The following is a 26,246-nucleotide window of genomic DNA, read 5'->3' as shown; positions in this document are numbered from 1 at the left end:
ATAGGCAGATTGATCTTTCATGTGCACATGGATGTGCTCTGGTCCTTTGCACAGGAGTGTGCAAGGGAGGCGGCCCAACATACAATGTGTGAGCTGACGTCAGGGCACACACTCATGGGCTCTGGTCCTCAAGATTTGAGGCTCTGGGGCATCCGAAGCCATCCAGATATGGAAGGATGGCCCAAAGTCCATCAGTGGGACCAAGAGCAAATCTGATAAAGGTAGGGGCTCCTGGAAGGTCCAAGTGACTGGCCTGAGAGATACAGTGGGGCCACAGGCAGCAACGCCCCATTTCAGGCCCTCTCCCAGCTAGGCCAGCCACAGCCATGGAGTCAGAATGACACCTATGTGCACAGCTCAGACCCTCTCCCAAGGTGTGTGTTTTGGTGGTGGGGAAGAAGGAAAGAAGAGAGAGAAGGAGGGAGGAAGAGAGGGAGGAGAAAGAAAGGCGAGACAATTGTATTCTAAGATTTATTTATTTTTATTGTAAAGGCAGATCCACAGAAGCATGAGAGATAAAGAGAAATATCTTCTGTCTGCTGGTTCACTCCCCAAGTGGTGACAATGGTTGGAGCTGAGCCGACGTGAAGCCAGGAGCTAGGAGCCTCTTCCAGGTCTCCCACGAGGGTGCAGGGTCCCAAGGCTTTGGGTCGTCTTCTTTTGCTTTCCCAGAGCACAGACAGGGAGCTGGATAGGAAGTGGGGGAGCTAGTGCCCATATGAAATCCCAGTGCTTGCAGTAGAAGATTAGCCGGTTGAGCCATTGTTCTGGGCCCAAATTTTTTATTTCTTTTGCTCATTTGTGGCATTCTGAGTATGCAGTCCAGTTCTGTTTTGTGAGTTACTAGCAGTCTCTAGCCATATTTAATGTTCTTCTAAATATATCTTTTGAACATTTTCAAAGTCTATGAAATTATGAAATCTGGCTTATGTTTGCAAAGGTATAGAAAACATCAACATATACTTTCAGGACTAAAGCAAGGATGAGCACCCAGTTCACTGCTCCTCAGTGCAAGCACTGCTGCCTGCGCATGTCCTCGCTCCAGCTGCTTCTGCCTCCGTGTGCATACTGCTGCACACTTTCCTGTCTGTACGCATCCCTTTATGATACTACTTAGCTTTTCCTGCTCTCGAAATTTGTATAAAAGGAATCAGGCAACATCACTTTTCTGTTTGGTTTCTTTTGTCCAACATTATGCTTGTGAAATTCATTCATGTTTTTCCAATGTGTCATTTATTTTCATTGTTGAATTGTAGTCTTGATGGGGAGGTGAGCTGTTTCCTGTAATAGAACATTAGTGTACATGTCTCCAAGGGATGTTGCTTACAAATGCAGTTTCTCGGTCCTTCAGTATGCATGTCTTCAACTAGGTCATTCAACCAAATCACTTTCCAAAGTGGTGACCCCCAACCACCCTTCTGCAGTCACGATTAAGAGTTCCTCTTGCTCCATAGCATTGCCAACACTTGCCTACATTTTGCCAAGTGTGTGGTAATACCACACTGCTTTCAAAAGCAAAATGTAATTTATGAACAAAATGCATAACACACAGTTATCTACTTACACTGCCAGATAATAAACTGTGACTTACCATTAAAACAGCATTTTAAAGAAAGATTTATTTTATTTCTATTTGAAAGGCAGAGCTACCAAGAGAAAAGAAGAGACAGAGAGATCTTCCATATGCCGGCGGGTACTGTAACCCGGCATGGTCTGGGCTGCTCCTTGCCTTGCTTCTTGCACTCTCCTGTTGGGTCTGTGTTCCAATGAAGGAGTTTCCCAAGCTCCTCCATCCAGCCTCCTCCCAGTGGCAGTTCTTGCACACACCAGTAGGTCATCCGCGCAGGCTGACTTTGTCCACCTCCTGTCCCGGCGAGAACAGTGGCCTTGCTCAGCTGGCCACACCCATTCTGGTTCTTGTTGTTGGGTATTGAAGCCCAGTGATACCTGGTCCATGCTCAGACACAGCTTTCATGTGGTTCAGTGGGAGTTAATACCTAACCAAGCCTGTTATACACCCAATGTAGCCCTCACGAGTGCCAGAGGGCTGGAGTCTAGCCCAGTCTGTCGCTCCACCATCCCAGTGCACACCCGTGCCGGTGCAGTCTGTAGCCATGTCCAGCCATGCCTGCTGCTCTCAATCCTACTCTCGCTCTCACCAGTGGGAACCCCAACCCAGTTGGGGCACCCTCTGAGCTCCCCACAAGGCCTGACACCATCCTCAGTTCCAGGAGGAGTCAGAAGACTGCAGTTCCACAGGGGTGAGCCCACACTGCCTCACAGGTTCTGCTATCAGACCCACTTCTCTCACTCTTGTTCTCCCTCCAAACCAATTTGATGTCAGCCCCCTACTTACATACACATGTCATGGACTTATTTATGGAGGACCCTCAGCTGTAATTCCTAACCTGGGCACAAAACCAGGTTATTGCTCACTACCACCTGTGTGATCCTGTCATCCTCCTGTAAATTCTGATCCTCAAACTGCCGGGGTGGCATGTCACCAGGTGTCCCAAGCGGCTTCACCTAGTACCTTTGGTGCTGGAGGGAGTCATTGAGCCCAGCTGCATGCACCCGTGTGGGTCAAAAAACTTCCAAGACGGGTGGTTCTGGAAGCCCGCTGAGCGTCCCTTCCCCTGGGGAGCCAGTGTGCTCAGCTGCGTGTACCTGAGCCGGTTAGAAAGCCTCCAAGCTGGGAATCCTGAAGGCCTAGCGCGAGCTCCCCTCCCCCACGGGAACCACGCAGTCCAGCTGCATGCAACTGGTCCATTTACACATGCAAAGTAGAAACAGAAAGGCTCCCCTGGTCTGTCCCCACTTCCTTCTTCTAGCACCTTACCCTGCCCTTCTCTCTGGCCCATGGGTTTCAGCTCTGCTATGTTGCCATCTTGGCTTGAGCAGCAGGCAGACAGGACCTCTGAGTGGTCTGCAGACCTGCTTCAGGACTGCTTCAGTGACGGAGCCAGGACTGGGACTGGGCTCTATGTCAATGGCAGTTGTTATTGCTTACCATGTTAAGAACACAGTGTTTGGTGTCGTGGTAGACTTTTCTACCACAGACTGTTAGCTCCATGAGAGCAAGGACTGAGTCCGGCTGGCTTCTGTACTGCATGCTAAGTGCTCAGGAGGAATTCACTGAGTGTATGATCAAATAAATGAGCCTGTTAACATGTTAAATTTCTCTTCCTATTCTTCTTTTTTCTGGAGAATAACAATAAGGCAGAGCAAAAAAGATGAATGGGAATACTTGTGTTCCTATTTTTAAAAAAGATTTATTTATTTATTTGAAAATCAAAATCACAGAGAGACAGAGAAGGTCTGCATCTCCAAGTTCACTGCCTAGTTGGCCACCATGGTCAGGACTGGGCTAGACTGAATCCAGGAGCCAGGAGCTTCAACCATGTCTCCCATTTGGGCATTGGGGGCCCAAACACGTGGGCTATCATCCACCGATTTTCTCAGGCCGTTAGGAAGGAGCTGGATTGAAAGTGCTATAACTGGGATATGAACTAGTATCCATATGGGATGTAGATATTGCAGACAGTGGCCTCACCTGCAATACCACAACATTGATTCCTGTTTCTCCCTCCCTTTTTAGAGAAAGATGATTTATTTTTCTTTGAAAGGCAGAGTTACAGAGGAAGGACAGACAGATGTTCCATGTGCTGGTTAACTCCCCAAATGGCTACAACAGCTAGAACTGGGCTGATCCAAACCCAGGAGTCAGGAGCTTCTTCTGGATCTCCCATTTGGGTGAAGGGGCCCCCAAAATAAGCCAATCTCTATGGCTTTCCCAGGCCATAAACAGGGAGTTAGTTCGGAAGTAGAGTACCCAAGACTCACACTGGTCCCCTATGGAATGCTGGCAGTGCAGGCTGAGGCTATGCTACTATGCCACAGAGTATCCCCCGCCATCTTCCCTATTTTATAACAACAGTTTTATAGATGAGACTGCAGGGCCCAGCACTATGGCCAAATTAGCTAATCCTCCCCCTCTTACAAGTGCCAGGATCCCATGTCCTTGCTGTTCCACTTCCCATCCAGCTCCCTGCCTGTGGCCTGGGAAAGCAGTGGAGGACGGCCCAAAGCCTTGGGACCCTGCACCCGTGTGGGAGACCTGGAGGAAGAGGCTCCTGGCTCCTGGCTTCGGATCAGTTCAGTTTCAGCTTTTGCGGCCATTTGGAGAGTGAACCAGTGGATGAAAGCTCTTTCTGTCTCTTCTTTCTGTAAAGCTACCTTTTCAATAGCAATAAATAAATCTTAAAATAGATTAGCCCAACAATTGATAATTCTTTTGTAGAAATTTTTAAATTTAAATTTTATTTTTAAAATTTTTATTGGGAAGGCAGATATACAGAGGGACGACAGAGAGGAAAATCTTCCATCTGCTGATTCACTTCCCAAGCGGCCACAGTGGGTGCAGCATCGTAAAGCTTTGGGCCATCCTCAACTTGCTTTCCAAGGCCACAAGCAGGGAGCTGGATGAGAAGCAGGGTCTTCAGAACACAAACAGGCACCCGTAAGGGATCCCGGCGAGTGTGAGGCAAGGACTTTTGCCACTAGGCTACTGCACTAGACCCCATGACTGATAATGCTTAGAAGAGAAAATAGAGGAATGCTGTGCAGAAGGGGAGGTTCTGGCCGTCTAAGGGGGTCGTGGGTAGGTGTGCCATAAGGGATGGAGTTAGTGCTGACCAGAGGGGTGGTGTTCTGCAGGCTGAGCTCCACTTGCCCTGACTGTGCTGGGCCACCTGGAAAGCTCCTGTGGTACACACATCCACATGTGTCAGGACTTCTGTGCAGTAAAGCTGTAACATTTGCAATTACCTTTTGTGGGTTATTTTGATTTCTTGTTTCCCAATGCAGGCAGAATACAGCGAGAACGCAATTGCAATGCTCCCCTCCAACATGCCTTCCTGCAGATCTTTGACCTCCAACATGGAGGGCCCCAGTGGTCAATCCAGTCTCTCAACTGGGGTGCCGGCCCGCAGCCTAGAGGACAGTGTCAAGCACCGCATCCTCTACCTGTCAGAGCAGCTGAGGGTGGAAAAGACCAGTAGGGACCAGAACACCATGGACTACCTGAAGCTTGTGTCCAAAGCTGACCGGCATCAGGCCCTGCACATCCGACAGGCCTTCGAGAAGGTGAACCAGCGCACCTCTGCCGTCATCGCCCAGATTGAACGAAGGCTCCGTCAGTGCCACCAGCAGCTACAGGAGCTGGAGGCGGGGCACAGGCTCAAGGAGCCAGCACTGAAGACAGAGAGCAAGAGCAGGCTGCACAAGTGCGAGGCCCTGAGACGGGGCAAGAGCCAGAGCCTGGCAGTCAACTGCCATGAGGATGCCAAGAACTGTCTCTTGGGCTCTGCGCGGGGGAAGCTTCCAGAGGCAAGACATGGGGCCCACAAGCGAAACGTGATCTTACAGCAGACCAGGGAAGAACTTAGGGACATCAAGAAGCTCCCCAGCAGCCTCCAGGTGGCCTGTCGGAACCTGAAGGAGCAGTACCTGACGGACCTGCAGGTGTCACTGGAGTCCCTGCAGGAGGAGAGGAGCAGGTGAGGCAGGTCTTTCTCACACCTTGGTTCCGGGGCGGAAGCAGGCCAGGGATGCCCCACCACCTCGCCAGTCTCCTCTGTGGGAGGGAGGGGGCTGAGACAGAGGGGAAAGGACTGTGGTGGCACTTGCCTTGTCCCTTGCCAGCAAAAAAGGCTACAGCTGGTAATAGGTGGGCATAGCCAAGGTAGTGGGACACTTCTGACCATGATGGGGGTGCTGGGCTAGGTAGGTCTGTGGCATCTGGCCCTGGTTAGGGATGTGTTGTGCTCCAGTTCCATCTGTTGGGAAGCTTTGAGTTGGGACCGCAGTTGCTCTCCCAGCCCCGATCGCTTCACCTTAAAGCGGGGGCACAAGGTCAAGTGTCCTTTGGAATTTTTAAAACTGATGGCCTTCTGGTGAGTGTTTTCTCCACATCTTGATGTGGCTTCATTTTATTCTGTTTTAAAAAGATTTATTTACTTTTATTGCAAAGGCAGATATACAGAGAGGAGAGACAGAGAGGAAGATCTTCTGTCCGATGAATCACTCCCCAAGTGGCCACAATAGCCAAAGTGGAGCCAATCCGAAGCCAGGAGTCAAGATGCAGGGCCTCCTGTGCAGGTGCAGGATCCCAAGGTTTGGGCCGTCCTCCACTGCTTTCCCAGGCCACAAGCAGGGAGCTGGATGGGAAGTGGAGCTGCCGGGATTAGAACTGGTGCCCACATGGGATCCCGGTGCGTGCAAAGTGAGTGCTTTACCCACTAGGTATTGCGCCAGGCCCAGCTTCATTTTATTCTTACGAGACTACGGCTCATTCAATTAAAAGAAAAAGAGGGACACAAAGTCCTTCCAAAGGACCTTTCCCATTTCTGCCACGAACCTTCCTGAGGGCTACACCTCACCACTGTCTGGTTAACTAGCACAAATCCAACAGTTCCGCAAGTGAGGGCAGCTAAGCCAACCCAAGCCTCACCATTTTCATGAAAATAAGAACTCTGCAGTTTTTTAAGTTCCTAGATGTATAAGGATATTTCTTTCAGTTGGTGGAAAGGGAAATAAAAGGCAAGTTCATTTGGGTGCAAAAAGTTTGGAAATCCAGGTCTAGTCTTTGTTTTTCTCTTAATACCCATTTCTTTAAAAAGATTTATTTACTTATTTGAAAGGCAGATTTATTGGGTGAGGGTGGGGAGAGGGAGGGAGAGAGAGAAAATGAATCTTCTGTCATCTGCTGTTTACTGGTTCACTTCCCAGATGGCGGCAGTGGCTGGGGCTGAGCCGGGCTGAAATCAGGAGCTTCAGCAGGCCCACGCAGTCCCCATGTTTCAGGCACGTTAGCAGGGCACTGGATTGAACCAGGGCCCATACGGGCTGTCAGTGTCGTAGGAAGCCCCTTACTCTCTACGCCACAACACAGCCCCGTGATGTGCACTTTCAGGAAATTTTTGAAGGCTCCTTCCATAAATGAATTCTAAATTCAGATTTATGTGTGCTTCCTGTCTAAGCACATATTTATTAGAAATTATTCATTTATAAAAATTACCCTGATACACATAAGAATTTCCTGAGAATGGTAATAAGAAACAACCCTCTTACCTCTTCTTGCCTACACCAACAGTTTGGGCTGACTTAGTCTCGAAGTGTGACCCAGTACACTGAAGAGCAAGCATTTCCAGTTTGGGACAAGATTAAAAAAAATACCTGTGAGCCTTCTGAATACTTATGACATCAATAAGGGAACTAGTTCTAATGTTGTGGAAAAAATACACTCCAATGACATTTTTGAGCCAATGCCAGCCTACTCAGTCAGCAGGGAGCCGAACAGCAACATTGTCTTTGTTCATTTCACGGTCATCAATTATTCTCTTTAGCGCCTCCATCACACTTTTCTATATATAAGCCTCTTTTCTGATCATGACATCATTTTGGTAATTGCTATTGTCGGCACATCTCAATTTCCTGTTGGGTCGACTTGTCCTTGTGATTCATGCAATAGTGTGAAGTCATTCTCCATGCTTAGGAAAAAGCACAGTTCACTGATGCAGTCTGCAGCTGCACTTATGTTATCCATATGTTCTCTTTCCGTTTTGATTTATGTATTTATTTAAGAGAGTGGAGAGAAACAGAGAGACAGAGAGAGAGGCCCCCATTGCTAGTTCACTTCCCAAGTGTCTCAATGGCTTGGATTGGATCAAGCTATACTTGGGAATAGGAAACTCAGCGTGTGGTCCCCTGTGTGGCTAGCAGAAAGCCATCACTGCTGCTTTGCAGGGTCAGCATGAACACCAAAGTGGAGTCAGGAGCCAGAACTGGGGATCAAACCAAGGCACTTGAATGTGGGATGCAGGTATCTTAAGCCATGTTGTAACTACTAAGCTAAGTCACACCGGCCCCATTCACAAACTTTGGCAGTATCCACATGTGAGATTTAAGTTAGTTTTAGGGGCCTGCAGAATTGCCTTTTAACAATTCCATCTCATCCCATCTTTTATAGCCTGAGTTTTGGTGGAGACGTTGAAGCCATAGCAGCCCTCAAATTTGCCATATGCGTGCTAGTTTGAGTCCTGGCTGTTCTGCTTCATATCCAGCTCCCTGTTAATGCAACAGAAGATGGTCCAAGCGTTTGGGCCTCTGCACCCATGTGGGAGAGACTTGGACGAAGCTCCTGGCTCCTGACCCCAGCCTTGCGCAGATCCAGTGATTGTAGCCATCTTGGGAGCGAAGCAATCCGTGAAAGATCTCACTCTAAATATGCCTTTCAAATAAATAAGCACATCTTTAACAATACCTCTACTTGCATGCGCCAGGATCCCATATGGGCACTGATTCTAATCCCAGCTGCTCCACTTCCCATCCAAGTTCCTGCTTGCGGCCTGGGGAAAGAAGTAGGGGACGGCCCAAAGCCTTAGGACCCTGCACCCAAGTGGGAGGCCTAGAAGAAGCTCCTGGCTTCAGAACGGCTTAGCTCTGGCTGTTGGGGCCACTTGGGGAATGAATCAGCAGACAGAAGATCTTTCCTCTCACTCACTCACCTTTTCTCTGTAAATCTGACTTTCCAATAAAAAGAAATGTAAGTAAATAATCAAGTGCTGCTGCTCCTTAGCGTCAGGAGCACCACCGTTCTCTGGTTTTCCTCTTGCTTGCTTCTCCTCCTGCGCTTGACCTTTCGCAGGGCTCATCCCTTCTCCCTCGGTGTCTACCTGCAGCATAGCAGGCCAGCGCCCCAGATGGACCACCTCACCCGCCGCCTGAAGCATACCTCACAGGCGCCGTTATCGCGATTCATTCTACCGTGCATTCTGTGAAGGACTACCTGCCAGGTGCAAGCAAGTGCCAGAGAGGAGGGGCAACTTGACCTCAAAACCAGTGCTCCTAGCCACTTCCCCACCACCTACCCATTTCTTCCTTGGCCTTGTGTCCTTCCTGGGACCCCTTGCTTTTCATCTTCCATCTCTCTTTCATGAGCAGAGTAGGGAGTGGCAGTTTCCTGCCACCTGTCATCCCCCTCCACCCAGAATAGTTCTTCCCCTGTCACAGCTTCTACCTCTGCCACCTTCCTCGGGGACTTTAGGGGTCAAGTCTTTCCATCACCAGTCTGCCATCCTGGGTGCTTTCTTGGAGTCTTTCTTTCTATGAGTCAACATGGTCTTCACTTCCCAATCACTTCTGCCCTCCTATTCCCCCAGCCTCCAGCCACCTGGCCTCGGCCACTCCATGCCAAGATCCTTGAATGGATTCCTTGTCGACAACCAGCTGACACTCTACCTCCCTTACTTTGTTTGATTGTGCAGTCATATTTGATGTGCAACATTTCACCATTCTACTTCCTAACATTTGCCAATCTTGGCTCCCATGGCTCTGATGATTCCCTTACACCTGGGCTTTTCCTTGGTTGGCTTGACTCTAGTCTCTGGTGCCTCCACTTGCAAATCTATTTCAAGTGAGATTGCCTGTCTTAAGCACACCTGCCCATACCTGTGCTACTCAACCCCTGCTGTAGTCGTGCGCACACTTTCACTTCTTCAAGTTGCTGGCCATTAGCTTCTAGCTTAATCTACTGAAAACCAGTTCCTGGAGAATATCAAGAATATATTCCCAGTGCTAGGGGCTGTGCTAGGGGCTTAAGCCACTGATTTGGGCATCCACATCCTCTATCATAGTGCCTGGGATCAATGCAACTAATCCAATGCAGCTCCCCGCTCATCCATCCTGGAAGGGTGCAGGTGATGGCTCAAGTACTTGCATTCCTGATCCTTATATGAGAAATCTAGGTGGAGTTCTGGCTCCTGGCTTCAGCCTGGCCCTGCCTTGGCTGTTGTGGATGTGCGTGGCCATTCTCTCTCTTTTTCTCTCCTTGTGCGTGTTTGCTCATCTGTCTATCCCTCACTGTCCCACTCCTTAAATTCCTGCAACAGCCGTCACTGGGCCAGGTCAGAACCTAGAGACTGGAACTCAGTTGAGACCTCCCTTTTAAAAAAGAGAATTTTACTCCTTTGAAAAATCAGTAAAGTTTAGGACAATCTGTTTTGGAGGGAATCTTAATATCTTAGGGATATTTGGGAAGGTTTTGATGAGCTACCCATTATTTCATTTTTGTATAGAATTTTCCAGAGGGTTCCATTTGCCTCTGTAACCAGAAATATTGGACAGACAGGGGTCCTTAAGTCATACTGGAGGGAAGAGCAGTGGACCAGAGAGGAGGGGGAGACCGAAGAGTTTCCTTAAAAAAATGTTGTTTAACAGCTTCTTATTCAAGAATATCTCCATATTGATAAACAATCTATTCTCTGACTTCATGAAGAGCCAACAGGCTCTTGGGCATTGTCTTCCTACTTACATGGAAGCCCCAGCCAAGAGAAGCTTCTTGAACGCATGTGTTTGCCTGCTAGACACCGCAGCACCCATTGTGTCTGTGTGGAGGAGCACCAGGGGCAGAGACAAAGGGAGCATTCCATTCTTTCTTTTTATTTTAGGAGTTTTAAAAGAATTAAAAATACATATTTATTTATGTTTGTTGGGAAGACAGAATTACACAGAGAGAGGAGAGGGTGTGTGTGTTTCTAGTTTACTTTTCAAATGGCCACAATGGCCAGAGTTAGGCTGATCTGAAGCTGGGAGCCTGAAGCTTTTTCTGGGTCTCCCATGTGGGTGCAGGGTTCCAGGGCTTTGGCCCACCCTCCACTGCTTTCCCAGGCCACAGACAGGGAGCTGGACACGATGTTTAGCAGCCAGGATATGAACCAATGTCCATATTGGTTGCTGGCTCGCAGGCAGAGTAGCAGTGTACTATACCATGGAGCTGGCTCTGGGGAGCATTTTTGTTGAAACACTATTAGGAAATGACTTTCGAAGTCTTGGCTTTCCACAGGCAGGCAGTGAGCTTCTTGACAGCAAAGGATTTTTTTAGAGAAATAAAATTCTAAAAGACTCACTTGACGTTCTCTATACCCTTCCCAATCTCATCCCAGTCCACCTCTCTATCTCCCTCTGCATGCATGTTGTTTCCATGTATTTAAAAAAATAATTTCACTGTTTATATATTTCTATATACGACAGGTGGCAGTGTTTTGCTTGTGGTTTTTTTCCCATGACTATTGAGATGTTACTTGCATGTGATAAAAAATACATCTTTAACTGTATTTCAGTTATCTTTATTAAATTTACTGAGTTGTACAATTATTTCCACAATTAACTTCTTGGTTTTTTTCATAATTGAGACAGAATTCATGTCCTATAGAATTGAGCTGTGTAATTCAGAGGCTTCTGTGTGCAGACTTTTCACCTATCCCTCAAAGCTATCACCTTTCCCAAAAGAAAACCTGGCCCCAATGTGTGCTCGATGCCCATGTCCCCAAACCCCACCCATCTGCATACATGGGCCCTTTGTGACTGTGAGTTTGGGCAACTGTTTCTACAACTTCTAGGCCATGGCTGTTTTTGTAAAACTGCTACTCTACAGTAAGTATATGTAAAATACGTGTGGCTATGTGTGTGTGACTGATGCAGGTTTGGGGAGGGGTGCTCCTAGGAGTCCCTGAAGGAGAAGACAGGCCATGGCTACTCCCAGGTTGAGAGGAGAAAGGCAGCATTGAACCCTAGTCTAGTACAGAACACTCACTGTAAGCTTGGGCTCTGAGCAGGGTCCTGAGGGAGGAATGCATTCTCTTTTCATTCCAAGGCGAGCAATGATGGAACGACAGGTAGATGATCACCTGCAGGGGCACCTGGATGAGATTTACCATGTCAAGCACACCCTGGCTGCCACTGAAGAGAAAATGGCCTACCTTTCCTATGAGAGAGCCAAGGAAATATGGGTGAGAAGCTGCGGTGGGCTGCAACATCCTCTGAGGCCAGGGGAAGGCTGGGAGAATGAGCAGACAAGCTCTGAAGGCCCCCAGCCTGAGGCTAGCAGCAAATCCTCAAGCCATCCCCTCCTGAGAGTTCAAGGGCGAGCAGTGCCCCGTGTCAGCAGTTGCTTGTCTCTTCCACCATTCAGCTGAGTTGGTTTGGAGACTTGGGCACTGCAGTTCTCACTCCCCAGGGCTGTTGCTGAAAACCAGCCCATAGTCTGTGTCTCAGAGAGCTGCTGCTTGCGTCCGCGGAGAGCACAGTTACAACAGGTGCTCTGGGTTGGGAGACGAGGGTTGGCAGCTCTGTGCCTCCCTGTTTATCCATGCGAAACGAGCCAGCTCAGCCATGTCACTTGCATGCCCCCATCTGGAGTGCCATGGCTGGCTTCTGTCCTACTTTGTGCTGAGCAGCTGTGTTTTGTCACCTGCAGGAATTCTTGGAAATTTTCAAGAGCCGAATATCCAGGCTAGAAACCCTTGAGAAAGTCACCCAGCTAGAGTTGGCGGGGAACCTTAGAAGACGACCCAAGGAGTTTTTGTTCCGATTCATGAGCCTGATCCTCACGCTGACCAGCATCCTGTTGGTCCTGGTCTCCAGCATGTGCGCATGCTCCCTGTCACTGGTCAACTCACGCCTGCGCACGTGCACCATCATCGTCCTGTTTGGGCTGGGGGCCCTCGTGTGGCAGAAGCGACACACCATCCCCACCACAGACTGGCAGGCATGGATCCCCTCCAGATGGAGACTGGACTCCAAGGATTCCAAGTCCCCATAAGATGGACCTTCGCAGGTTGCCTTAGATCGCAGGGTCCCTCCCCTTTCTGGGGATGAAGAGAGCCCCAGTGAGCATCCCACCCCGCCACACTTTGGCTTTCTGATTGCTTAACCATGGATACAGTGAGATGGGAGCCTGGGCCCACACTCCCACACTCCAACTTGCCTCGATACTGTCACACCCCTGTAGACACCAGGGTTGGGCAAGATTAAAGTCTGCCACGCGCTGTTCTCTACTCTGTCTCCCTTACACCCGAGGCTCAGGCAGCCCCAACGTGCGGTGGTTTTAGCAAAGAGAAATGAAAAGTGTTTCACAGGGCTGGAGAAGGAGGAGGGGACAGCAGGCAAAGCCCCTGAGGGCGTGGCAGGGAGGAGGCGGACATCATGCGGGTGCCACTGAAGAGACGGATGAGGCCTCAGTTTTGGAGGCGCTGGAGAGCTCAGAGCTGTCCTCGACCTTCTTTCCAAAGAGCTGCAAGATGCAGTTTCGAAACTAGAGGGACAGAAATCATCACTGAGCAGGCCAGGAGGGGCCTGCGTGCCACGCTAGAGGTAAGACCGCCACGTGCCCTACTGTCCCCAGCTGTTTCTTGCATGCGATAATGGTCATGTCGCATGGCGATGCTCATGGTGACTGTGGTGTGTTGAACTGTGTCATCCCAAGGGAAGGGCTTGAGTGCTGGCCACTGGAGCCTATGAATGTGTCCTTATTTGGGAAGACGAGAACACTCCAAAGAGTTCATGGAAAATGGCATGAAGCACTAAGCTTATTTTGGTGCAAAATTTTTTCATCCCTGATGGCTATTCTCACAGTGTACATTTTTCCATGTCCCTTGTGGAGACCCATTGTGCCCTTTGTAGGTGTAAGTAAGATGTGCGGCAGGGTGAGGTCAGACTACCATTAGAGTGGTGAAGAGAAGCTGCCTTGGGCAGAAAGGGAGAACGCCACTGAAGATGACAGCAGACAGAGTGCAGGATTACACTGCAAGTTAAGGAAAGGTGAGAACTGGGAGTGACCAGCAGAAGCCAGCTCTAAGGCAGGGGTGTGGAACCACTCAGCCTATAGTAGCTTGTTATGACAGTCTTGGGTACTGGGATGGGGATCAAAATGGGGTGTCAGCTGTGGTACCCACCTCTGCAAAACGTGGCATGAGGCTCAGAGTCATTTGAGTTCAAAGGAATGCAATTACCACCTTGTTTCTAGTCCATGAGTTTTGGGACCAGGTGAGCACCGGGTACCCTTGCAGAATTTGTTTTTCCATTTCTCAAATTGTGTCTTGTGTTATCCTGGAATTAACCACAATGTTTTGATAACCCAAACCATAGATGTTGCCTAAATATTTTGGGCCTCTTACTTCCTCTATTTTCAGAATTCTCCCAAAGGAAAATAAAGGAATAGTTTACATGAAAAACATCAGAAAGGCCTAAGCAGCAGAAGTGACTCAGCCAAAGAGCTGGCAGCAGCCAAGGCTGAGGAATGTGTTCACCAAAGTCAGCTGGGCACCCACTTCCATGCCAGACCTGGAGGGATGCTGCAGGCAACAAGAACCAGATGCCCAGTGTCTTTCCCAGTGTGCAGATAGCCGAAGCCAAGTTCGGAAGGTCTCCCAGTGCAGACATGGGAGGGGAAGCTTCGGAAAGCAGGAAGGGAAGAATCGGGTGAAGGAGGTAGTTGACAGTTTGGGTTTCTGGTGGCTGACACTTGACTTCCAAAGACATCTTCATGACAGACAGAAAGTGAGCATGGATATGCCCACCACATTATTCCCAGGAATTGAGGTGCAACCTGTGCTGCTATTTGAAAACTGGCAAGATGTTTGCATGCCTGAAGAATTCCTTAGCCCACTCAGCTGCCTGAGTGATTTGGGAACCCAGGTAGGGCAGCTGTAAGATGGATAAGCAAAATAGAACCATTTGAAAAGGCTCTGGTGAGATGGGCAGCCCTTGTGGGCATCTGCAGTCCCCAGCAAGTCACATGGCATTTGCACTTTAATGAAGTGTCCAGAATCAGGAGATGATGAACCTCAGGAGTCCACCCAGAATCTCCCAGGAAGGCCTCAAAGTCATGGGCAACTTGCTGCTGAGGCGCAAGACGTGGGTTTTACAGCAGTTGCCATGAAGTAAGACCTTGGAAGAGATCACAGTATGTGCCCCTGGTACAGCCAAGAAGGGTCTGTTTTTGCTCTCACAGAAAAGCAGGTTTAAAACATTAGGGTTTGCAAACAGGAAGACGATGACCGAGAGAAGAATTGAGCCTGTAAACCCCAGAGGAGCATACTTTGGGCCAGTGCAGATCTGTGTAGGAAGCCCTGCAGCCTGTGAATCCCAGGAGAGCCCTAGGGCCTGTAGGCCATACTCCAGCACACAAGTGGGCTAGGCTAAGATCATCATTGGGTCCAGAGGACATGCCTAAGCCTTCTGCTAGTGGCTGTGTGCATCACTTACTAAGCCTCTTCTTGCAAGGTCATTATCAGCATCCCCCAGATGTTTTGTGGGCTCCTTCTCAGAGATGCAATTCCAAGTAGGAGCCACCCATGCATTTCCCTGTGGTCTATTTCCAGTTCATGCTCCTGACAGTATTACTTACCTGCCGGTTCATAAAGACGTAGATAATGGGGTTGTAGATGGTGGCACTTTTGGCAAAGTAGGATGGTATGGCAGCCACCAGAGGGTGGAAGGCATAGCCAGGGTGGGCGGTAGCAAAGCATGCAAAGAAGGTGTAGGGGCCCCAGCAGAGGCAGTAGGCAAAGACCATCACCACTACCATGCGCGTCACTTCCTTCTCAGCCTTCTGTGTGGACTCTGATTCTTTTTGCTGCTTGGCCACCTAAGAAAGCAGCGACAGAGCATGCAGCTGTCACAAAGGGCTCTTGTGGGCAGTGATGAAGAGAGGTGGCAAGAGCAGGGCAGCCCAGGAATGGGGAGTCCTGGGGGAGGGGCAGCCAGCAGCCAGCTCTACCTTAGTCAGAACTCAACCTGCCTTCAGGGACTGCCTATTGCCTTTGGGATCACAAGTAGCTGGCTCATCTCACTCCTCTCATGCATTCCCTTACTCAGAGCCCTGCCTAGGCTCAGTGGAGGCCTCAAGGGATCACTGGATAAAGAGGTAAACGAGAGAGGTACCAAGATGGACAATGGGGTTGGAGGTGTGTGTGTGTCCAGTGGCAATGCCAGCAGTGACTTGAGTAGCCAGAATCCAGGCATGTGGGGAGGGATCTGACCGCAAGTAGCTGAGTGTGGGTGAAGAAGGGCCTGTACTGGCTGGAAGCCCAAGAGTGTCTGGTCAACAGCCTTAGACCATGCTTCTGAGCTGGGAATCCAGCAAGCTAGAGCTAACACTCATGGGACCATGTCTGAGCACCTGCCAGAGCCAGTTATGGTGACTGTGCTGTGTGGCCAGGCACCTAGGGGAGCAAGCAGCAGCCTTCAGCCCAAGGCAGGAAGGTGCCTAGAGTTGGTCCTGAGCCTGTGCCCCACCCCCCGACAAGCGCTAGTGACTACTTGCTCTCTGACTGAGGGCTCTCTGTCTCTGTGCCAGCCAACGTCTTGGCAATTGCAGTGCGGTGACTGGCAAACAGGTGACTTTTGAAAGGAGTGCAGAACTCCCAGCATCCAGGACCCCCGCCTCATCTCCTTGGTGTGGCAGCACAGTCTAGGGGTGCTTTCCAGGTTGGGGGGGAGGCGGACAGGCAACGGCCCCATTAAGGGACAAAGAAACTTAATATTTCTTTCCAGGTCTGGTATCGTCAGATCTCGGGAGTGCCAGGGACTGGCCAGGGTCAGGAGAGAACCCTGGAGGAGGCTTTGTCCCCGTGTGCACAAAGCGGGGCTCACCGTCCGGATGGCCAGCCATACTTGCAGGTAGCAGAGTACAATGACACTGAGTGGGATGATACAGCACGTGACCATGAGGACCATCATGTAGGACTGCACGCCAGGGTACGAGGTGCCGCTGAACACATCTGGGCCACATGAGGTCTTCAGGCCATACGGCCAGTACCTGGTAGGAAGGGATCCCCATCCCAGCATGTTACTGACATGGCTGGGTTGGCTATTTGGTTCATTTGTTTGAAATGAAGGTGAATTCACATCACATAAATTTCGCCATGTGAGAGTGGAATTCAGTCCATTCCCAGTATTATGTACCTCCATAACGTTTGCATCCCCCAAAAGGAAACCCTTGGTCACAGCTGTGAAAACCTGGCCCATACCTGCTCTGTTATTGTTGAGTACACATCCTATACAATTTACTGTGATGTCATTGTCAGTGTTGTGTGACTGTTGCCCATGATCTGGTTCCCAGGAGGAAGGGATAGCCTCTCTCTGAACACCACCCCTTCATGGGGTTGTCCTAGGAGACTGCAGCACGCGTTGCCATGCTGTCCCTCAGACTACCCTGACCCTCAGACACACAAGCCATTAACTCAGAACTCTGTGGTTTTTCGCAAACAGCTGGGCTAGGATATGGCTGATTTATGGCACACATGTCCTTACAGCCTAGTATGCAGTGCCAGTGATTCACACAGCGCTGCACACTTGGAGGCCTTGGAGGCCTAGCAACAGGAAGTCATGTGCCCAGAAACCACAAAGTCTGATGCACCCCATTTCATAGCAAGCAAACCGCCTTGCCTGCTCCCTTGCATCCTTACCTGCTCCAACCGAAGATGGGTGGGGCTGTCCAAACAGCCGACCAGATCCAGGAGAAGGCGATGCCTGCCGTGGCCAGCTTGGCGTCAAATCTCACATTGCCAAAGGGTTTGCAAACCACCAGCCACCTCTCCCAGGAAATGATGGCTAGGGACCAGAGCCCCGTAATCCCTGCAGGGAGAGCAGAAACACCAAGAGGCTAAGGTGAAGCAAGACATGGCTGGCCTTCTCTTCTCCCCTCCGCTCCCTTCTCCATTCCTCTCCTCCCAGGTCTTCTCCACTTCCCCTCTTTTCCTCTCCTCTCCACCCCTCTCCTTCCTCATCCCCCTGCTTCCCAACCCCTCCTTCCCTCCTCTCCCTTTGCCTCCCTTCCTCTTTTCTGTCCGCCTTCCCTTCCCCCTTCTCTTTTCTCCTTTCTCTCCTCTGCCTGCAGAGCACGAGTCTCAGCTCCAAGTTTGGCCGCTGAGTTTCTTGCTGCCACCACTGTGGAATCCTGAAGCTGGGGACAGAGAGCTCAGGACCCTCTGCCCACCCTGCAGGACCTTCAGCACAGAGGCAGTAAGAAAGAATCACAGCGATCTGACAGCCCTGCACTTGTTCAGCCACAGGGGCTATGGGCACTTCCGCTCCCTTGGCCCTTCTTCTGATGTAGTTACAAACACCTGGTGACACAACTGCACCGAGGTACTGTGGCCCCAGGCCTGATCCAGGAAATAGGCTTGAGATCGCTCCCACACTCATACACATATACACAACACAACACAACACAACACACACACACTTATTTACACATACTTGCACATACACTGCCTGGCAGGAGAGATGGCTTCCCTTGAATTCAGGGCTGTATGACTTGGAGCAGGTGGAGAAAATGACATCTTTTTTCCCCTGACCACTAACAGACACTTGCTACTGGCTTCTGTGATGGACACGGCAGTAGCAGCAGTGCCCATGACTTGCTTAGCCTGAGGAGTCATTGAGGGCTGTATGTCATAGGTGTGCAGACATTCAGAGGTCTCCTTTGTGCCCGTCACTATGGGGAAGCATCAGTGGTTGTCAGGTTGCAGCTCATTTTATGCTTTGCTAGAGAACTGTGTTGTTAATCATTTTCTGAAATGATTTTAACAAAAAGAGTATGGCAGTTATTGGTATTTCATATAGAGTGGCTATTTAGCCCCACACCGGAATGCCTGGGTTTCAGTCCAGACTATGGCTCCTGGCTTCCGCTCGCTGTGACTGCATCCTGGCAGGCAGCATGCTCAAGTGCTTGGGTTCTTGCCTCCCGAATTGAAAACTTTCACCAAGTTCCCAGCTCCCAGCTCCAGCCTGCCCCAGGCCTGGCCTTTGGGGACATTTGCGGGGTGAGCCCTCTTCCTCTCTCAAATTATTACTAGATGCAGTTAAATATTAGAAATATTTCCTACATTGGTAACCAATTTTCAGTATAATTGGCTGCCTTAGTAACCTCATGGATTTCAGTTTATGAATTTGTAACCTGGCTTTCCAGCAGGCTAAGGGCATCTATGACATCAAAATGGGTGCCAAAGTTCTGGCTGTTGAGTGTGATATTCAAGACCAGAGAGCGGGGCCTGCCTGCCCGAGGTCTGCTCAGTGGCACCTGGTCACTTGCTTGCACTCTGTACCCTTCTGAAGCCTCTCTGGCCACCAGTGACTTCTGGCTTCTCCTCACCCCTCCATTTTGAGCATCCTGATGAGGGCCCCATGTGGTCACCCTCTGGGAAAGGTCCCATCCTAAGCACAAGGCCTGGCATGCTGGTACCAACACGTTACTGATGGGACTGGACTTTGGCTGCAGTGTGTACAATGGTCTGCTGCAAGCTCTGCCTTCCCCTGGGAACAGCTGACACAGGAACTGAGACAGGGTGTGGCCCAGATCCGGGGGGGGAGGGGCATTTTGTCATAGTCCCATACTATTCTGAGGTTGGCTCGCAGTATACCCGACTACTCCCATGACAGTCACAGAGCCCCAAACTAGCTGTGGCTCAGCAGAGCCTGTTTTAAAAATTGGACTGTTTGATTTAAAGTGGCCATGCAGATGGAAGCTTCCAGAATCTTGTGATACACCATCTTGCTGTCCCTGTGATGACCTTGGCCCAGCTTCTCTTTGGGAATCTGTCCACGTTGGCATTTGGGCCTCACACATGCATACCGCACACACATGTTCTTGTGCTGTGTGTTTTTACTATGCACGCCTGACTGGGTTTCCTTAAGCCCAGGGTCCCAAGCAACTTACCACACAAGGACACGGTGTAACCCTCCACAACACACAGAGGGTGGCCCAGCACGAAATAGCCAAAGAACTGGTTTGCCACGCTGATGGTGCTGGCGATGAGGGTCTCTGCTAGATCAGCCACCGCCAAGTTCACCAGAATCCAGTTTAGAGGATGCCGCAGCTTCTTGAACCTCATGGTGGCCACCAGCACCAGCCCATTGGTGAAGACAGATGCAACCACCACTAATATCATCCAGGCGGTGGTGAGGTGGTACACCCACCTGGGGGCGATGTGATAATTCGGGCCTTCAAAGGGGCCTGGAGGCGAGAGGCACAGGGTAGAGAGAGCAGCCCGGCTCCAGCGTCCTCCACCCCTGCCAGAGGATGAACACACATGCCCACGCTCTGTCAGAGCCTCCCTCTTGCCTGCCCCTGCCGACCCTGCTGCTGCTGCTGCCCTTGCCTTTGCCACCAGCCCCTGCCCTGAAGCCAGAGACCAGTGCCTGCTGGGTCTCCATCAGCTCTGCTAGGTACTATTCCCCATGTGACTCTCCCTCTTGGGGGAACTGTGTCAGCCCTGAAGAGGCACTCATGGGCTCCTGATTTGGGAGCCTGCTGCACATCTTACTGCTGCGGCAACTTCTGCTGACATGTTGGGTCCCCTCCCCTCTCGCTCCTCCAGATCAAGCCTACTACAGATGAGGTCAACGCTAACCTTCAAGAAGCATTGCCAACAACCCAGCTAACACCACCTCAGCCTCTTGGCAAGACCATCTGTCACCTCACCGCCGTTACAATTCTGAGCCCCCAGGTGACATCGTCAGAAAAGTGAGGTCTTTCCGAGGGGACTCAGGTCCTGCAAGTGGAGCAAGTGGAGCCCCTAGGAGTGGGAGCAGTGCTGTTAGGAAAGAGGCGCAGAGAGCTCTAGAGCCTTCCTTCTTCCAGGAGTGAACTCGGCAGGAAGTCAGTGCCCTGCCCCCGGAAAGAGGCAAGGCCAGACTCCCAACTTCCAGAATGTGGCATGGACTGCACTATGAGCCAGAGGGCTGACTCCCCTGCCTTTGAATAGAGTGTCCAGCACAGCAGGCACTCAGGGAAGGAATGCATGGGGTATGAATCAAAGTGGGTATACCCTGAGGTCAGACCATGGACTTCTAATCTCAGACATGTCTCAGAGTGAGAGCATTTTTGGAGACATGGTATTCGCAGAGGTGATCTAGTTCAAATGAGGTAATTAGTGTGAGCTCTTGTCCCATAGGGCCAGTGTCCTTTTAAAAGTGGAAGTCTCGGGTCCCCTGCTGTGCTGTAGTGGGTAAAAGTTGCTGTCTGCAGTACCAGCATCCCATATGGGTGCAAGTTCAAATCCCAGCTTCTCCATTTCTGATCCAGCTCTCTGTTTCTGGCCTGGGAAAGCAGCAGAGGATGGCTCACGTCTTTGGGATATTGCATTCATCTGCAAGACCCAGAAGAAACTCCTGGAGCTCAGTTTTGGATCAGCGCAGCTCTGGCCATTGTGGCCACTTGGAGAACGAACTAGTGGATGGAAGATCTCTCTCTGTATAACTCTGCCTTTCAAATAAAATAAATCTTTTAAAAATGGGTTTAATCAAAGTAAAACAAATTTTAATTCCTAGTTGAACTTTATCAAAATATAAAACTTTAAAAAGAAAGAAAGAAAAAAGATGGGAAATTTGAAGACACACAGAGGTATGTACATGGAGATTGACCATGGCAGAGAACAACAGAGGCGATTCCACAGCCAAAAAATGCCACGGGTCACCTGGCAGCCTAACAGCCGAGGACTGTGAACCCCGATAGTCACCCTGTCACCAACCTGACTCTCAGACTTCTGGTCCCTTTAATCAGGAGTCAAGACATTCCTGTTGGGCAAGACAAACTGGCATGTGATGCTGCTTTATGGCAGCCACAGGGAGCTCACACAACGCTAAAGCCCTGCGGAGGGCAGCTAACTCCTTTACTCCAGGGTGCAGTGGCTGTCCCTAGCTCCTTGTGTTGGAAGTAACTTTTTGGACACTACTTGAAAGAGCTGCAAAGTTCAGACACTGCTAACTCCTAGAAGCCACTGTGGGACACTCACGTCCCGTAAGACTGCATCTGCCTTCGGTCAGCTGGGTTCTGTTCCGAAGCCCAGTTTCCTGGTACAGCACATCCTGAGACGCAGCAGCTGCCATGACTGTGCAGGATCCATGTTGAACTCCACGCCTGGTCTCAACTGCTGTGGGCACTGGCGAGGGAAGCTGCACACCAGGGTGTTCCGTCCTCTCTGTCTCCTCAAATAAATCAACCGTGTGTGTGCGCGTGTGTGAAGGCATGTAGGGAAGAGTGGGCAGAAAATGTAGACTTCTTTGTAGACTATTATTTGGAACCCTGTATATATTTTGTTCTGTAATAAAATTAAATTTAGAAACAATCTTTAAAAAGAAAAACTAAAGAAAAAATGAACTTGAATGCATCCCAACTCAATGAGCAAAGTCACATAGAGAGGAACTGTCCTAAGAGACTGGAAAATGCATTAGTGTCTTCAGACATGTGTCTGTGAGAGAAAGTCAGAAGCTACAATTAGATGATATCAGGTGATTTGTGGCCAGCATGCTGGCTCAACTGGCCAATCCTCCACCTCCAAGCCCCGGCATCCCATATGGGTACCAGTTCTAATCCCAGCAGCCCCACTTCCCACCCAGCTCCCTGCCTGTGGCCTGGGAAAGCAGTCGAGGACGGCCCAAATCCTTGGGACCCTGCATCCGTGTGGGAGATCTGGAAGAGCTCCTGGCTTCTGGCTTTGGATCAGCCCAACTCCGGCTGCTGTGGTCATCTGGGGAATGAAGCAGCTGATGGAAGATCTTTTCCCCTGTCACCTCTGTAAATCTGCCTTTCCAATAAAAATAAATAAATCTTTAAAAACTAATTATATGATGTTCTAATTCTACCCAAAGTCCGGGAAAACAATCGACCTTGGCAAAGCACACTCACAAACCCTGTGCTCTGAGCGGACCTTCAGATTCACCACCACTCCGTCTATAGAAGAATGATGATGAACAAGCTCAGGGCACGTTAAATGGCATCAAAGGGAAAGCTCATGCAAAATGTGGGCAAGGGACAAGGACTTGCTGTCTTCAAAAAGTAAATTATGAGGCTGGTGTTGTGGTAAGCTTCTACCTACAATAGCAATCCCACTTGAGTGCCAGTTCAAGTCCTGGCTACTCCACTTCTGACCTGGTTTCCTGCTAATGTACCTGGGAAGGCCCTAGAAGATGTCTTGGATACTTGGGCTCCCGTACCCATGTGGGAAACCCAAATGGAGTTTCAGGTTTCTGGCTTTGACCTGGCCCAGCTGTGGTCGTTGCAGTCATTTAGGGAGTGCAGAAGCATGTAGAAGACCTCTCTTTCTATTGACTCACAGAAAACCTCGCAGTGGCCGTTCCAAGTGACACCCTCTCTCCCTGCTGGGATCTCACAGTGAGGTGCAGGCAGTAGGAGGTGGCTTTTTGTGTGGGAAGCTGAGGTGATGCAAACCAGTGGAGGTGAGCAGACTTCCCCGCGATGAGAGCTCAGTACTACATGCAATGGTGGCGGGGCCCAAAGACAGAGTTAAGGAAGCCTCCTGGGCATTGTCAAAGCTAAGGAGACCCTCGTGGGTGGCAGGGCAGCAGAGGAGGGACTTTTCTAGGGAGGGGGTGTGGCCAGCGGCCTCCAGTGCAAGGTCCTTGCGCTCACCTCTGGTGACATTGCTGTTGGTGTAGGTGAAGATGCTCGCCTGTGTGCTGTCCTCGTGGCTGTGCTGCGGCTGCCTGCCCGTGAGCCTCTGGGGGTCCCACGGCTGTGACATGGCTACGGACAATCCTGTCTCGTTGCCGACAACCCTGGCATACTGCTGGGGGACATGGCACTTTATAGCAGCTTGCGGGATCAGCCCAGGCCTCCTCACCTTAGAAGCTCCCAAACCCCTTGCCATCTAATTGATCTCTTAATTGGGCTGGGACTTAGACCTTCTCCTCGTCCCCATCGTCATCCTCATCCTTGTCCTGCCAGCGCTACTTCTCTACTCCTAAGGTCAGCCCTCAGGAGCAGCTCAGATGGATTATTGGGCCCCAAACTTGGAAACTTCCCATTTGGTTCACAGAGGTGCTGCCGGGAGCCACATGGCACTGGGTCCTGTCTGCATAGCTGAGCTCTGGGTGCGCCCTGAGCTGCCTGGAAAGTAGAGGCCTTTGTAGGGCCAAGTCTGGGGCTTCAGGCTCCTTGCAGGACATGCCAGCTCAGTGGGCCCAGCTGGGTATAGTTTGCGCCGGAGGGGCTTCTGCCTCAGGGCAGGCTCCCACTCCACGAGCTTCTTGCTTCCAGCGCACTGTCATCCAAGCAGCGGTTTCAGCCACCAGCGGACCTAGGCACACATCGCCACAGCCCAGGCCACCTGCTAGCAGCTCAGTGCCCTCTTCCTCTCCTGGACCTCCCCTTGCATCACCTTCGTGACTGAGTGTACCACACAGGCCGCTATGCTGAACGCATGCTTAGCAGAGGCACTGGTGGCCTGCTGCAGGCCCAGTTTTGGTTGCAGGCCCTCTCTGGAAAGCACACACTTCTCCCAGCCTCAAACAGCCCCCCCAACACTTGGATCCGAATCCCAGCCGCTGCTGGCTGCTTCTTTGCATGGTGTGTTAAGCTCGCAGAGGCAAGGTGTGGGCATGTAACCTTCACGTCCTCTTGGGCGTGCTGGGCTTCACACTCGAGATTCCCTAGCTGTCAAGCTCAAGGCTGGTACCCTGTAAAGCCTCAGCGTGTCCACATACAACAGGAATGGTTCTTGGCATCACTTGGTGCCTGCACTGTGTTGCCCGTCAGGCTAGCGGTTCCACACGCAGCAGAAACAAACTGTCTGGGCCAGCACTCTGCCTGGGCTACCAACCACCCAGAAAGCTGATTTTGCTGAGAGAGAAGGACTGATTCAGGCTATCATGTGGGTGAAGATCAGCAATGTCATGCCGAAAGCAGGAAACAGTGTGCCAGGCACGAAAGGCACCCAGTGTGACTCCATCACGCAGACTGAGCAACCCACTCCGCTCAAACAGGAAGCACTGCAGTAGCTGCCAGGACACGGGAAAGAGCCGGGAGTTTACTGGGTGCTGAAAGTATTTTAAAATGAAATTGTGATGACACAACTGCTGTGGGAAACAGTGTGGAAACTCTTGCAAAACCTCATCAGGGAGTGGTAGGCATTACTCCGGCAGCTGGGACTGTGCGCCATGTCAGAGGGCATGGCTTTGGCTGCCTGACTCTGCCCACTGAATCCAGCTTGTTACTGATGCAGACCCTGACTCAAACAGGTGCACTCCTGCCACCTCCACAGGAAGTCTGAATCGAGCTGTCAGCATCAAGCTTAGGCCCAACTCAGTCCTGGATTGTTATAGGGATTTGGCAAACGAACCAGTGGATGGAAGATTCTCTCTCTCTCTCTCTCTCTCTCTCTCTGTTTCAAATAATCCTAGAGGGCCTGGCACAATAGCATAGTGGTTAAAGTCCTTGCCTTGCGCACGCCAGGATCCCATATGGTCACCTAATCGTTCTAATCCTGGCTGCTCCACTTCCCATCCAGCTCCCTGCCTGTGGCCTGGGAAAGCAGTGGAGGACGGCCCAAAGCCTTGGGACCCTGCACCCGCGTGGGAGACCCAGAAGAGCTTCTGGCTTCGGACCGGTGCAGCACTGGCCGTTGCAGTCACTTGGGGAGTGAATCAATGGATAGATCTTCCTCTCTGTCTCTCCTCCTCTCTGTATATCTGACTTTCCAATAAAAAATTAAATAAATATTTTAAAAAATAATAACCTTAGAAATATCTAACAAAACAAAATTACCATATTATCAGACATTTCTGCTTGTGAATCTTAGCCACGTGACTGCAAAGCAGAATGATTCACAGTGACTCAGACAGGTTGCAGCTACCCAAGCTGATGCAAGGATGGCTGAAATGCGGTAGCGATGTACAGTGGCATATTATTAGGTCTCAGGAAGGAAGGGGGTCAGGACCCATGCTCCAGCATGGTGATCCTGGGAGACAGAATGCCCAACAAGACAAGCGCATGAGTCCTCAGGCACGATGTCCTTTACAGGATGAGCCCTGAGGACTCAAACACATAGGGAGGAAAACAATAGGTGCCAGGGACTGGCGGGAGGCTGTGACCGGGTGATTCAGGAGTACCCGTTCCAGTTGGGAAGAAGGATCATGGAGGATGGCTGCAAGGCGAATGCACTTAAGGTTTCTCCACCCTGCAGTCAAAATATCCCATTTTATGAGCCCAGTGGGATGGCTCAGTGGCTAAATTCTTCTGCTTGCATCCACCGGCATCCCATATGGGTACCAGTTCATGTCCCAGCTGCTCCACTTCCCACCCAGCTCCCTGCTTGTGGCCTGGGAAAGCAGCAGAGGATGGCCCTAAGCCTTGGGATCCTGCACCCACATGAGAGACCCGGAAGAGGCTCCTGGCTTTGAATCAGTTCGGCTTCAGCCGCTAGAGTCACTTGGGAAGTGAACCAGTGGATGGAACATCTTTCTACGTCTTCTCTCTGGAAATCTTTCCAATAAAATAAGTAAATCTTTAAAAAGAATATCCCTTTTTTTGTGTGTTTGACCACAGCCCTATGAGCTTCAGAGGCAAATGGCGGAGCAGCTCTCCGGCCTGGCCTTGGCCTGTG

At 50.5% G+C, this 26,246-nt stretch overlaps 2 protein-coding genes across 2 annotated transcripts; one reads left to right on the top strand and one right to left on the bottom strand.

The window, feature by feature from the left end:
• Positions 1-4,860: 4,860 nt before the first annotated feature.
• On the top strand, positions 4,861-12,661 carry TEX28 (testis expressed 28). Its single transcript, XM_040974705.1, has 3 exons — positions 4,861-5,558; positions 11,714-11,849; positions 12,317-12,661. The coding sequence occupies exons 1-3, from the start codon at positions 4,861-4,863 to the stop codon at positions 12,659-12,661; spliced, it is 1,179 nt and encodes a 392-aa protein (XP_040830639.1).
• Positions 12,662-12,949: 288 nt separating this feature from the next.
• On the bottom strand, positions 12,950-23,405 carry LOC121152571 (medium-wave-sensitive opsin 1). The gene is made up of 6 exons (XM_040974704.1): positions 23,276-23,405; positions 19,562-19,858; positions 17,310-17,478; positions 16,495-16,660; positions 15,248-15,487; positions 12,950-13,153 (listed from the first exon to the last, which is right to left on the bottom strand). The coding sequence occupies exons 1-6, from the start codon at positions 23,385-23,387 to the stop codon at positions 13,043-13,045; spliced, it is 1,095 nt and encodes a 364-aa protein (XP_040830638.1). The 5' UTR covers positions 23,388-23,405; the 3' UTR covers positions 12,950-13,042.
• Between the last annotated feature and the right edge of the window lie 2,841 nt (positions 23,406-26,246).

This window comes from Ochotona curzoniae, unplaced genomic scaffold (assembly GCF_017591425.1).
Source record: "Ochotona curzoniae isolate NIBS_2020 unplaced genomic scaffold, NIBS_Ocur_1.0 contig_2469, whole genome shotgun sequence".
Lineage (NCBI taxonomy): Eukaryota > Metazoa > Chordata > Mammalia > Lagomorpha > Ochotonidae > Ochotona > Ochotona curzoniae.
The sequence above is the reverse complement of the archived record's forward strand: the minus strand, read 5'-3'. Positions and strand labels throughout refer to the sequence as shown.

Excerpts from the sequence above, each read along its gene's own strand:
- TEX28 (XM_040974705.1), top strand. The coding sequence starts at position 4,861 with ATGCAGGCAGAATACAGCGAGAACGCAATTGCAATGCTCCCCTCCAAC. Across the intron at positions 5,559-11,713 it reads CTGCAGGAGGAGAGGAGCAG|GCGAGCAATGATGGAACGAC; the intron begins GTGAGGCAGGTC and ends TTTCATTCCAAG. Across the intron at positions 11,850-12,316 it reads AGAGAGCCAAGGAAATATGG|GAATTCTTGGAAATTTTCAA; the intron begins GTGAGAAGCTGC and ends TGTCACCTGCAG.
- LOC121152571 (XM_040974704.1), bottom strand. The coding sequence starts at position 23,387 with ATGTCACAGCCGTGGGACCCCCAGAGGCTCACGGGCAGGCAGCCGCAG. Across the intron at positions 19,859-23,275 it reads CAACAGCAATGTCACCAGAG|GCCCCTTTGAAGGCCCGAAT; the intron begins GTGAGCGCAAGG and ends TCTCGCCTCCAG. Across the intron at positions 15,488-16,494 it reads TATGGCTGGCCATCCGGACG|GTGGCCAAGCAGCAAAAAGA; the intron begins GTGAGCCCCGCT and ends CTGCTTTCTTAG.